This window comes from Arvicanthis niloticus, chromosome 17 (assembly GCF_011762505.2).
Source record: "Arvicanthis niloticus isolate mArvNil1 chromosome 17, mArvNil1.pat.X, whole genome shotgun sequence".
NCBI lineage: Eukaryota > Metazoa > Chordata > Mammalia > Rodentia > Muridae > Arvicanthis > Arvicanthis niloticus.
In genome coordinates this window covers 31,809,242-31,822,256 of record NC_047674.1, presented here as the reverse complement: position 1 = coordinate 31,822,256, position 13,015 = coordinate 31,809,242, and the positions used below count along the sequence as shown (strand labels likewise).

Genomic DNA, 13,015 nt, shown 5'->3' with positions numbered 1-13,015 from the left:
AGGATGGGAGGGCAGCACACTGGCTGACAGCACAGGCTCTGAAACACAAGCTGAGTTCCCCCAGTGTTACATGTAACCTGAAATGATCCAACACACTCGTTCTTCACAGTTGGTCTCCAGCTGCTGAGCAGTGCTATTCTGAAGGCTGTTTAATTCAAAAGTAATGAACTAAATTAAACAGGGAAATTTCAAAGCTGTCTCTGCTTTGGGTCAGCTGTGTGTCCAGTGAACAGGATCAGCAGGAGAGGAGAAGGATACTAAAAAGCACATAGTTTAGCAGTGTGAAGAAAGCAGCTGTAACTATGAGAGATGGACATCACTGCAGAGAAGGTATGCACTTTTCACTGACTGCTGGAGCGGTCTGCAGCATTCTCTGTCATCAGAACCAAGCATGCCCCTAAACTTCAATTACCACCCATGCCAGCAACACCTGTCCTGGCTGGGCCTGGAATCCCAGTATTCTAAAGACAGAGACAAAAGAACAATTTGGGTGCAGAGAAAGGCTGTTTTAATATCAATGAATGAACTGTAAATAAATAAATTAACAATAAAGTAGCTAACTTTGGACAGATAGTGGACATTTACTTTGTAACTTTGGCATTTACGGTAAGTGAATTAATATTAAGATATAGGACTGGCTGGGCGGTGGTGGCACACGCCTTTAATCCCAGCACTTGGGAGGAAGAGGCAGGTGGATTTCTGAGTTCAAGGCCAGCCAAGGCTATACAGAGAAACCCTGTCTTGAAAAACCAAGAAAAAAAAAAAAAAAAGATATAGGACTGCACACACTGTAGAGCAGCTGCATTTAAGAGAAGCGGACAAGGAGATGTGTCAGGAAGTACAGACCCAGGGCAGGGATGGACTGTCGCAGGATCACACTCAGTTGCACATCCTGGAGTGGTTTCCATGGAAGCTGTGGACCCACAAGAGGAGCTCGATTTGACACTGGCTAAGACCCACAGGTGTGGGAAGTTCTACATCTCAGAGACAGCTGTAGACCCCAGCACGATACCCAGACTTGACAAGACGATACACTCAGAGTAAGGCGTGAGACAGACACCTTGTCCCTACAAACCAGTCCCACAGAACAAACAGCACCTTAACCCTACTACGATTTAGTCCTCTCCTGAACACTGCAAACACCACCACAAGAAAAGATGATTTCAATTTAAAAAACAAAAAGTACAAAAGAAAGAAAAACTCAACCAATAAACTAACTCCAGATGTGCAAGTCCCAGAGCAGAAACAAAACCAAAAGAAGGTAACATGTTTCCTTCAGAGACTACTGACCCCTTGCTTTGGCTCCTAATGAAATGGCTTGGAAGAACTTGCAGCCAGAGAACTTAAAAGCATAATTACAATTATGTTCCACAATTTAAAGGCATGAGAAAAGAGCTTAGTAAATAAGGAAATCAACCCAGGATATAAAAAATAAATTCAAAATTGAGAGAGATAAAAATACTGAAGAAAAAACAAACAGAAACAATGTTAGAAAGAAAAATTCAGTTAGCCAAACTGAAGCTCAGGTGGAAAACCTCACACACAGAATGAATCAAGTGGGAACAGAGTACCATCAGGGCAGGAAGATAAGAGAGGGATTCAAATCAAGTGAAGGTCAGTGATAAATGGCTGGAGGAGAAGGCATGGGAAGAGATTTAGGACACCATGGAAAGACCAAAATACTGAATCTTCCCAGTACAGTGGATAAGGAACTACTTCAAAGGCACAGATAGTATTTTTACCAAAATCATAGAAGAAAATTTCCCAAATATAGAGGAAAAGGTGCACGTGCAAACGGCCACAGCGTAGGAGAGCAGCACTGGCATCAGTGCAGCAGGGGTGACTATCATGGGAAAACTGTGGCTTGCTGACTGGAGTTGAGGCTTGCTCCACAGGAGAGAAACTTCATGCCAAAAGCCCAGGACTGTGGAGGTCACAGGCCACAGAGCAGAACTTAGTGTTGTTATCTTCTTAAATAGTGATGCTCTCAAGGTACGTCTAAACATTTATGTTAAAGCCTTCTGAATATTTATGATTAGCGCTACTCTTAGACTTAGTCAGAGAAGCTTCTTTATGCAGTGGGCAGCAGAGATAAAAACTGGTCAAAGTGAAAAGGAGAAGAGGCTGAATGTTTGGTGCTGAATGGAGTATCTGCATCCTAAGGCTCAGAGATGGGCAGGATGGAGAGGACTGCTGTGGAATGCTGTCTTCTGGACATGATCTGATCATCACACTCCTAAACACAGAGCAGCTGTGGGCATCTACACAAGACCTACACAACATCAACTAGGCACAGTGCAGATGAATGGACACCAGTTACTGGCAGTGGAGAGTTGCTGGGAAGAAGGATCTTTCTCCTTTTAGGATATGGTCACTAATAGGATCCCCATGCTCCAGTGCCCAGGCACCTATGGGCTGCCCTAACTAGACACAGTGGGTTATTCATCTTATTGTATACAAGCATAAAACTCTCAAAAAGCTTTTAAAGAAAAGGAGATGTGTTGACGGAACTTAAATATAAAAAATGATGACATCTGGATGATATCTTTTCATATTTCCGAAATACTGATGCAAACACAGGTGCTTTGCCATCTGAAAATCACGTTACACCCCATGTGTGCGCGCTTACCTGATCAGCATCCACAAAGAGAAATTTGTCAACAACCAGTGGGAAAAGCACGTCCAGGAAGAGGATCTTGTAGCCCCAGATGATTCGCTGCTTTTCTGTCTGTTGGTGAAGCCACCGAGGCCATTTATACTGAACAAGCTCATATTGGAAATTGTATTTTTTGGCCATGTAAGGTATGAACTCCTATTTTTAGACACAGGGAACAACAATCATTCATTCTGATTAAGAAGACCAACTCCTTAATGTAAGCTAACCAACCATTATTACAGTACAACTAAAACACTCGCACTGAAACAAGGTCTAGTAAAATCTGGCTTTAATTCATTTGACTCACATAAGACACATCTAAATTCTGGTCCAGTCCCTACTTCTTTACCACATGAAATGACGGAAATCTGCAGGTGAAGGCTTTTAGATTTAGAACTTTATAACTTGTGCATGTGTGTGTGTAAAGCACATATGCTCCAGGTTCACTTATCTAAATTTAATTTTAATAAAACATTCTTTGAGCTTGATATTAAGGTCTTCTCAGGGCTGAGTCTAACCCAGGCTATCACACGGCAGAGCCAGAACTCTGAACAGGCTCCTGGCATTGACAAAACAGTCTTCTGTGTTCCAAACACGAGCTCTCAGGAAACCAAAAGTAAGATAACCACTCATCTGAGATGAGTCACAGTGAATACAAAGTTGTCTTATAAATAATACAGAAAAAGTGAGCACAGGAAAACCAGGCCAAGCCAATAATGAGCCATGCAGGAAACTATTTTCTTTTGGTACAGAGAAAGCAGCCCTTCACAGCTTACTCATGAGAAAAAGTCTTCACTCTCAAACCACACATCACTGTGCTTTCTAAACTAAGGGAAGACACACAAGCCTTCAAGGCAAGTATTGTTATTTTGCTAAAACACTGTCTCTTAGAAAAGACAAAGACTTCCTTGCTATAAACAGGCCAGAATTTGGGGTTTAGATTCATAAACACTATAACCCCAAACAGAGAAACCTGGAAAAAAAATACCATTACAAAAATAGACAATGAAATTAGGGTATCCTAATGAAAGGGATTAAAAACTAAGAGTACAGATAAAACAAAGATAGAAAAGAATATGTTACAGTGTAATATTCCCTTAACAAGGTTTTCCTTTTCCCCATGAACAAACCTTAAATGTGGGGGACAAATAATTCTTCAAGAACCAGAATTTCACAGGAGTTTTGGTATTCTTCAGGACTGATAGCATCATGATGCTGCCAAACAAAACAAATAATTATTTCTCAATGCTTTTTAACCTCAGCAACATTAAGCAGAGAAAACTCACAAGACTGACAGCAGAGCTAACTCACGTCATGGATTAGTTAGGCAGAGACCTTCGCTAATGGGAAAGTGTACGTACTGCACTATAAAGATGTCACCAAAGGAGGGAGATGATTCTCCTGTAAGTATATTCCAACAGAGAGAGGCAAATGCTAATTAGGCTGCACGTTTAAATGACCTGCCTCATCAACTGATGGTGAGTGAGTTAGCACTGGAGGTCATGGTCAGACTACACCACTCTCCAAACCTGTCTCATCAACTGATGGTGAGTGAGTTAGCACTGGAGGTCATGGTCGGACTACACCACTCTCCAAACCTGTCTTCAGGCACAGGGACATTTGGTACTGAACAAATGGTGCACACATGCACAGCCTCTGTCACCCTGAGACAGAGAGCCTGGAGAGACAGGAGACAGTTCCCCTCTGGTAACCACATCAACAATTTCAAGCAATGGCCTGTCCTGCATGACCTAGACAAACTCCCTTCCATTTTAGTCTCAGTTTGCAAGCAAAGGTGTTCTCACATAAAACCAAGATCTGGCTTTAAAGCCCCATAGATCTGCAGAAGACGACCAAGTGTCACAGTTTCTGTTCTTTCTATGCCAACTCCTAGTTCCTGGTTTATGCAATATTTGATGGCTAAAAAAACCCCAACAATAGTCGATAAGATATGCATAGGACACTAATGGTCTATAGCTTTGTAATGCCCACACAGAGGCACTAACTATGTAGCTCTACTCCACTGTAGTTAACCAGATCAAAACAGAACTGTATGCAGTGAGCTAGCCATAGCCTAAGACTATGTACTTCACATATATACACATAACACAGCGAGCAAATCCTTTCGCACAAAGAATACTATTAACAAATTCATTTACATAACAAATAATGAAAACTAACCGAAGAAACCGTTCATAGAGATGACCAGATGCAACAGAGAAAATATTGATTATGTCATCTTTATCTTGCTTCACTTCCTCAGTCTTCTGTCCTGAGAAGCCCCTGTGACGACAGAATTAAAAACAGCACTTACAATGTGGGGCAAACACAACGTTTCAGGAGAGGGAAGGGATAGTGCCTGAGCCTCCCTGCTCCAGAGGTAACACTTGGTGGGAGCAACAAGGGACGCTGGGCGGGACACAGGGACAAGGAGGTAATAAGGAGGATGCTCTCCAAAGGCACCAGGTCATTTAGGAATACGTGAAACACAAGCTACTCTAATACACAGCTGTCCAATAGGAGGTCAGCAGAATAATGTCACCTCTCCCAGCAGTGGGGCCCATCCACCAGGAAGGAAGAGTGCACATCAGAAGCACACCATGTGGAAGAACACTTTCCCTCTCTTAACCAAAAGGGAAACATTCTTCTCCATCTGAAAGGGGACAATCTAGCTGCATGAAGCAGGTCTGAAGCTCAGAAAAAAATTACCATATTCCAAAGGCTGCGTGGTTCACACCTCTCAGCCCTCCCTGTACATGTAAACTGTTCACAATGCTGACTTACCACTTGAATGAGTCCCAGAATCCGGACTCATTCTCATTTGTCCCATCACTCAGCAAGTCTTCATTAGCCATGTCTGCCTTCTTCTGAACCTGCAATTGTACAGGACAGGGCTGTCAGGTGCAAACCTGATCTGCACTGGCTGCACACTAGTACTGACAACAGGAAACAATCAACCAACTCTCCTAAAGGAGATCCCACCCAGACTCTGAGTAAGGTGGTGCTTTTTATCAGAATATTCATGTTAAAGCCTTCAGGGAAAAGCCAGCAATCTCTTTGAATTGTACAAGGGGCCAAAGACCAAGTTCAGCTGCTTAGAAACAGAGGGAGTAAACCCAGAAGACTACTTCTTCTAGCTGACAACTTCAAGGGAAGAATGCAGCCTACAGGAACCATTGAGAGAGGCACGTCAGGCCGCGGTCCATGTTCAGGACTTCAACCACAAAGGATTCTCTACGGCAGTCCTCCTCTGTTCAGCCATGCAATGGCTGACTTCAGGTTTTATCATGTGCAACAGTTACTTATCCTATGATCATTTTACTTTAAGACAAAGAACTTCAAAATGCTGAGGAGAGAGTAAGAAAAGACTTTAAATTTTACTGTTGAGTTCTCACTGGAATTTTCCAGTTTTCTGAAAATAAAATAATAACACTATAAGTTGTGGGTATGAAAATGGCCAAGTCAGAGCAGGAGAGATGGCTCAGTGGTCCAGAGCTCATACATACTGCTCTCCCAGAGAGGGCCCGAGTTCAGTTCCCAGCACCTATACTGGGTAGCCCACAACAACCTATAACTCCAGCTCCAAGAGATACCAATAGTCTCTTCTGCCCTTCACAGGTACACGTGTGTCATACATTCACACAAACACATTTACATATGTATAAATAAATAAAACTTTTAAAAAAGTGGCAAAGCTGAGCCAGGCACAATGCCTTTAATCCTAACACTTGGGAGGCAGCCAAACATATCTGTGAGTTCAAGGCCAACCTGCCTACATAGCAAGTCCCAGGCCAATCAGGGCTTCAGAGCTACACAGACCCTGTCTCAATAAGAATGGGGAGGAGAATATGCAAAACCTCTGTGGGAACATTCTGTATAAAATGGGACTCTGAGATGACCAAAAATGGCAATCTGCTGGCTGAAGAAAACCAGAAGCTTATCTTCACAAAGACATTTTTCTTAAGCAGTGTCCCTGGAACTATTAAAACAAACAAACAAACAAACAAAAAACCCCACTAAACAAACAAACAACACTTCCAAACGGAAACACAGAACAACTTCAAAATGCAGCAGTCCTACTTTATCTGATGGAAACATTCCAAGCCCCTAGTGGATGCATGAAATCTAAGAGAGTAGAGAACCTTGTGTGTGTGTGTGTGTGTGTGTGTGTGTGTGTGTATACACACATTCTATTTATAATAAAGTTTCACTTGTAAGTTAGGCAAGGTAAGAATCGCAACACTAGTTAACACAAAGTGGAACATTAAGGCAGTCTCTTAATGGACTACTTCGAGAGGGCTCTCCTCACACAGTCACCAGTGTTTGTATCTTCAGACAGTGGCTGACCACAGTCTCTGAGGCCTGGCCACAGGAGGGACTGCTGTCTGTTCCCTGACAGTGGCTGCCAAAGCTGGGCAGACTCACCTTCACTTTGATGATCTTGCTCTTGAAATTATTGAGAATGACGACAACATCATTTGCATCAGGAGGGGAATCTGTACCGTCATGGCTTAGAGACAAGACAGAGAAAGAAATCACAATCCCAAAATGCAGTAAACACTCAGACAACTGCTGTGGTCATCCAACTTCATCATAGAAATGCTTTTCAAAACCAACAGTTTCCTCACAGTCTAAAAGAAACACCTTTATAGGAACAGAAGTGTGCACGGAAATCTCCATCCCTAGGCTAGAGAAGTGAACAGACTTCCTTCCTACATCCTCCTTCAGAGTACCAGGCAAAAGCAATGGGTTCTCAGGCAGAACAAACACAGGACAGATCATGACAAAGCTTGTTTGTTCATAGGTCTGAACACTCAGGCCCATTCCTGGAGCGGCTTCTGCTGTCTAACTCCTTTCCTGGCTGAGTGTGGTGTCTCACACCTGTAACCTCAAGAGGAAGCAGCAGGGAGATCAACCTGAGCTCAAAGGCAGCCTAGGCTCCAGTGTGAGAGGCAGCACAACCAGCTAGAGCACAGACTCAATTCTGTGTGTCCGCCAGAAAGCCCACAGTGCAGTCGCTCTGGTTAGAGGCACATGGAATCGAGGAAAACATACAGTAACAACTAGTTTCCTCCTCCTCTTCCACCTCACATCCTCCAGTCAGCAATGTTAGGAAGCCACTGCATGTGCTGTCTCTCAGCAGACAGCAGGGTTCTCAGGCAAAAGAAGAAGAGAAAGCTGACTCACAGAAGATTTCAGAATCAGACTGTCCACTTGGGAACCCTAGACAGCAGAGAAGATGGTACCACAGCCCCAAGTAAGGAGGAAGATACACAAGGTGCACAGAAGAAACATTCTGTGAAACCCTGTCGGGAAAATAACTCAATCAGGGAAAGCCTACTACTTACAATAAGGACATTACTACAGCACAAAATTCTAAGTTACTGAATGAGAAATCTGCACAAAGCTAGGTATACTGGCACATGCCTGTAGTCTCAGCTACAGGAGACTAAGGCAGAAGATTCACTTGAGTCCAGTTCAAACTGGGTGAGAAAGTAAAATTTCACATCAAAACCACTGCGCCGAACTGCTTCTCCGTGTCAAGTGGATGCCATGCAGCCAAAGCCAATACACGTATCAGGATGTTTACATAAACCATAATGAAAACCATCCCCTACACTAACTGGCACAGAACTAAGGATTAGTTTACTGTGCTAAACAGGATAGAGACCACACTTTTAAAATGGTGTCCTGGGGTTTGTTTTGAACTTTAAGACAGTTTCTGTCACTGACAGTCTGTTCTAGGAGTAGATCTATACAACTGCAGCCCAGAGACCAGAGGTGACAGTCAGATGTCATAGTCAAAGCTCATACGCTCTGTGCATGTACAAAGCACCCAGGTCAGGATAAACACCTCCTATCAGTGTACTAAACAGGGCAAACCTCACTCAGCTTCCAAGTCAGATACCATCAAGTGGACAAAGTTCCTGCCCGTTGTCTGCATCACAGGGCAAGAATAACTTCCTTCTGATAGAGCTCTGACAGGAAACGCAATGGAGAACAGACCTCGCTCTAATCAGCACTCATACCCCTTGCTATCCAATTCATTCCTACAACTTCTGTCACACTTACTGTACTGGAAAGCTTGGTTTTATCACACACACAACTATAACTTGCCTGGGGTAAGGCCAGATAATACGCAAAGCTGACTCTCTCTACAGTGAAGCTGTCACCTTGTCCTACCTGTAGATTCTATAGATGTCATCAGAGCGCCCCTTTCTCAGTCTCAGGATCCAGGCTCCCGGATTGGCTTTGAGCTGAAAATATCCCTAGGACACAAGCAAAATACAGGCTCAGTTCTCTTTAAATTTAAAATGTTTCTGATGAATACTTACTTTTTCTTTTGACATGTCATATCATGTATATGTGTATAACAACCTATCTACCTACCTACACATACACACCCTTTCTCATTGTACTGGGTACTAAACCCAGGGTCTTATTACCATGATAATTAAAAAAAAATTAAAAGATAGTCAACCAATCAGAAAAAAGTAAAGCAAAACAAACCAAAAAAACTATCAACCAACAAGCTAAGAGGCAAAGCACCTCAGGTTCAGTGGAGCTGAGAAGCCTGCCTGCTGTGCCGCCCGGAGAGCAAGCCAAGGACTTTACACTGACTACTTTTAGTCCATGGTTAATTCTTATTTCACTCCACGGTTCAAAATGTTTACTGTTCTGTCATAAGTTATGGCATCTAAGTAGCCATCACTGATAAACTGATTACCTACCAGATTGGCCATCACAATTGTATCCACAATCGTTGGGTTGGCTGAAGTTCCCAAAGTGAACTGCAGTCCTCGAGGGGGCTGGCCTGTGGTGATGTCGTAACAATGACCTTCTAGTAACAGGTATTCCAACTCATACTCAGCAGCCACTATACTGTCCACCTGAAAGGTCAAAGTTAAACCACATCACGATTACACCTGCATACTCAAAATGCAATCTGCAGGGGTCAGTGAAAGAATCACAAAAAACGAGAATAAAAGTGCTTGACACTGAGGCTGATGACTTGCGCTTGATCAATCCTGGATTCTATGACAGAAGGAGATCTGATGTCCACAGAAATTCCCTGACCGACCTCCATGTACACACCATGGCACTCCCCAGCCCCATCAAAACAAAGGTGTCAAAAACCACCCACTTCAGCTATGAAGACCACCTGTTGGATAACACCTCAGACACAGTGTCAGATTAGGAGAGCACTCAGAAACAGAAAAGAAGTTCCTAACTGCCAGGGGGAGAAGGGGTGTTAGTGAGGACTGTGATGAATCTGACTAGACTTGGAAGCACACCTCTGGGCATGTGTGAAGCGTTTCCAGAGAGGCTCAATTCAGCAGGACAGATTCACTCACGCTAAATGTGCAGCACTGTTCCATGGGCTGGGATCATGAAATGAGTAAGACAGAAAAAATGGAGGAAGCCCTCGGAACTCTCCTTTCTCTGCTTCCTGATTGGTGCCACAGAAGATCAGGTCACTTCCAGTTCCGATGCCACATTCTCCCTGGCACTATGGACTGCATTCTTATGAGGCCTAATAAACGCCCCCTCTCTTACCCTGCTTTCTGTCAATCATGAGAGAAGTAACTGACACAGACATGGAGCTGACTCTGAAGACAACGAAAGCCAACTAAGCTGAGAGAGCAAGGGCAGCAGCAGCAGTCCGTGCACACACTGCAACTTCTAATGAGCGCTTTCAAAGGGGCAGCCTCCACTGAATGAGAAGGATGTCTGACTAATGTATGATGACAGCCGTGATATCCACCACTCAGTTCAGGCAACTGCCACTGACTGAATGATGAACAGATTTACCTTATATGTGATTTGGTATTTGAAAACAATTGTGTTCTTACCTCTTCTAGATAAATATTATCAAGATCATAAGGTGTTCGGACAGATTCTACCATCCAACTCTCAGGTGTGTTCAAATTCAGAGTAAACAGCGGAGACTGTGGCATATCCAGAAACTTTGCTATTGGTCCCTTGGCAAAGCTGTTGTCTGCAGCGAAAGAAATCTCTGGCTCTAAGACGTAACGGTAAAAGCTGAAATGAAACACAAGTGTTAGGCTTTCTTGATTCGACTGCAGTGTCCACACAGTGAACAAAACCTAGGTTTGGACAGTATCCCTCCAAATCAGGACAATAAGCCAAACCATCTTTTGGTCTAGTCATGGCTCCCAGGGCTGCTTGCTGTAAAGTTAAGGGAAGGGAGAAAGGGAAGCATGCAGGAGACCACCCCTTCACACTGGCCAACAGGGTCACAAGCACTTTCCTGGACACTGTCCTCTTTGAGGAAAGCCCTTTTTCTTAAAATCTGACCCCTAAATGACACTTGTGTCCTCATGCCAGCACTGAGAACATGGTATGTGATAAACAGTTAACATACAGCTAACAGTGGAAGCTGCATCTCAGTCCTTGGCAAGACTGCTGGGATCCATTAAGAATCTAGGTATGTGCAGACTCTGCCCCTCATTGAGGAAGACATTTCCCATGGCCAGAGCATGTGCTAAGCTACCATGGTCACTGTGATACTTCCACAAATGGCCATCCCACAGCCAAGCCTGTTCCTTCCCCAGGATGCATGAGAATGAGTAGAGTAAGCTTCCTACATATGAGAACTAATGGCTACCATTCTTTAAAAGTGAGCTGTAAATGTGCCAGCAGCTTGTACTGATGTCTAAGTTCTCATAAGCCCCCCGCTATGTTCTCAGAATGTCTAACTGGAGCAGAGAGGTGACATCATCCAACTGTCAGCACACATCCTTTCATGCGTAATCAAGCTATCAACATACCCAATTCTTCCCACCTAATGCTAACTTTCAGGTCTGGTACCGCTATAAAACAGTGTTCCTTAAATGGCGTTTTACCTTTTTAAAGGCATGTCGGAGAGCTTGGATTGGCAATTCATAAATACTCTTAGATTCATGTTTATCAGCTGAGTCAAAACCTAAAAAAGCAAGCCAGGTGACAAAATATTTAGGTTTTCCCATCAGAACTGTTTCACAGTTACTTAGGAGACAAAGCACTTTTAACATCATAGGGAGATACACAGAGAAGGCCTGGTTCTAAAGAGGGAAGGGGAGGCTCAGTGAGTCAAGGCACTTACTGCCAAGTTTGATCTCTGAAACCCAAAAAATAAGAACTGACTCTTGCAAGATGCCCTCTGATCTCCACCCATGTACTGTGACATGTGTGCTCACAGACAAACAGACAGACAGACAGAATGAATGAATGAATGAATGAATACATGTAACTTTTTAAAAGGCTATTGCACATTACTGCTCCTCATACAGAGTTTAGCACTGGGTTGTGAAAGAAACACAGGTGAACAATGAATATTTAGCTACAGAGGAAAACACCAGAGCTCACTGCTTCAGTTCACATTAAAAAGCATGTAGACTAACATTTACAGAGAAGACTAGATGATCATACTCGCCTAAAAATATCCCAGCTAGGACTAGAGATACACCCCATTGGCAGAGTGCCCACATAGCACATATAAGGCTCCAAGTCCAGGACCTAGTACATGCACGTGTGAGAAAACACACACACACCCTTAAATGAAACGTTATGGTACTGTATTGGTTAGTTTTTTTTTTTTTTAAGCATACATAAAAGTGTAGCGTCTTATACATATTTAAAGACATGTTACAATCCACAAGGAAAACGAGTCTTTACCAATCCTTATGAAAACACCATTGTCCCATCTCCTCTAGAAGATGTCTAAGGGACAAAGGAAATGTCCAGAAAATCACAGGGCCCATGACTACTTTGGTTAGACGTGAACCACCTCCACAGCAGGCCTACCAAGAGCAAGGGGGCAAGCCTCTGTGCTTCCCTGGTGACAGGGTCGACAACCGCTACCACATCATAGTATGTCTCTCCTTCTTTGGGCTTCAGTTTAATTGCGCTGAAAAAAAAAAATCAAAAGAACCAAACATCAGCACAGAGAAACAGGAAAACAGTGAGGTCAGGTGGAGGATAAGCATAGAGGATCAACAATTCAGATGTCATAGCATTTCAAATCTGTACATGAGAACCAACAAGATAAATAAAATGCTATTCGACCATGAGACTAACGCTACAGCCTATGCTGCAAAACCTTGGACACGAGGGATTAGAAACCTGTGTGAAGACAGGAAAGCTAGACTTGATTACACTTAAACAAAAACCGCTGAGTTCTGCTTTTTGTTTTTGCTTTCTTTTTGCTCCTTTCCTAGGCAAGAGCCCTACCACCAAGCTACATCCCCAGCCCTATCTTTTTATTTGGGGTGCTCTTCAGTTCTTCAGGCTGGCCTTGAACCTGAGATTCTCTTGCCTCAGCCTCCCAAGTACCTAGTACATGCTTGCACCACAAAG

The 13,015-nt window shown here is 43.3% G+C and overlaps 1 protein-coding gene across 4 annotated transcripts in view; it reads right to left on the bottom strand.

The window, feature by feature from the left end:
- Uggt1 (UDP-glucose glycoprotein glucosyltransferase 1) overlaps positions 1-13,015 on the bottom strand; it is a 106,843-nt gene that overhangs the window by 14,824 nt on the left and 79,004 nt on the right. For all 4 annotated transcript variants that reach the window (XM_034521238.2, XM_076915081.1, XM_076915082.1 and 1 more), the window contains 10 exons: positions 12,464-12,566; positions 11,524-11,603; positions 10,510-10,699; positions 9,388-9,546; positions 8,840-8,925; positions 7,082-7,166; positions 5,441-5,529; positions 4,838-4,939; positions 3,787-3,871; positions 2,630-2,812 (listed from right to left, as the gene is read on the bottom strand). In XM_034521238.2, the coding sequence (XP_034377129.1) occupies positions 2,630-2,812; positions 3,787-3,871; positions 4,838-4,939; positions 5,441-5,529; positions 7,082-7,166; positions 8,840-8,925; positions 9,388-9,546; positions 10,510-10,699; positions 11,524-11,603; positions 12,464-12,566 (1,162 nt within the window). The remainder of the gene's footprint in view (positions 1-2,629; positions 2,813-3,786; positions 3,872-4,837; positions 4,940-5,440; positions 5,530-7,081; positions 7,167-8,839; positions 8,926-9,387; positions 9,547-10,509; positions 10,700-11,523; positions 11,604-12,463; positions 12,567-13,015) is intronic.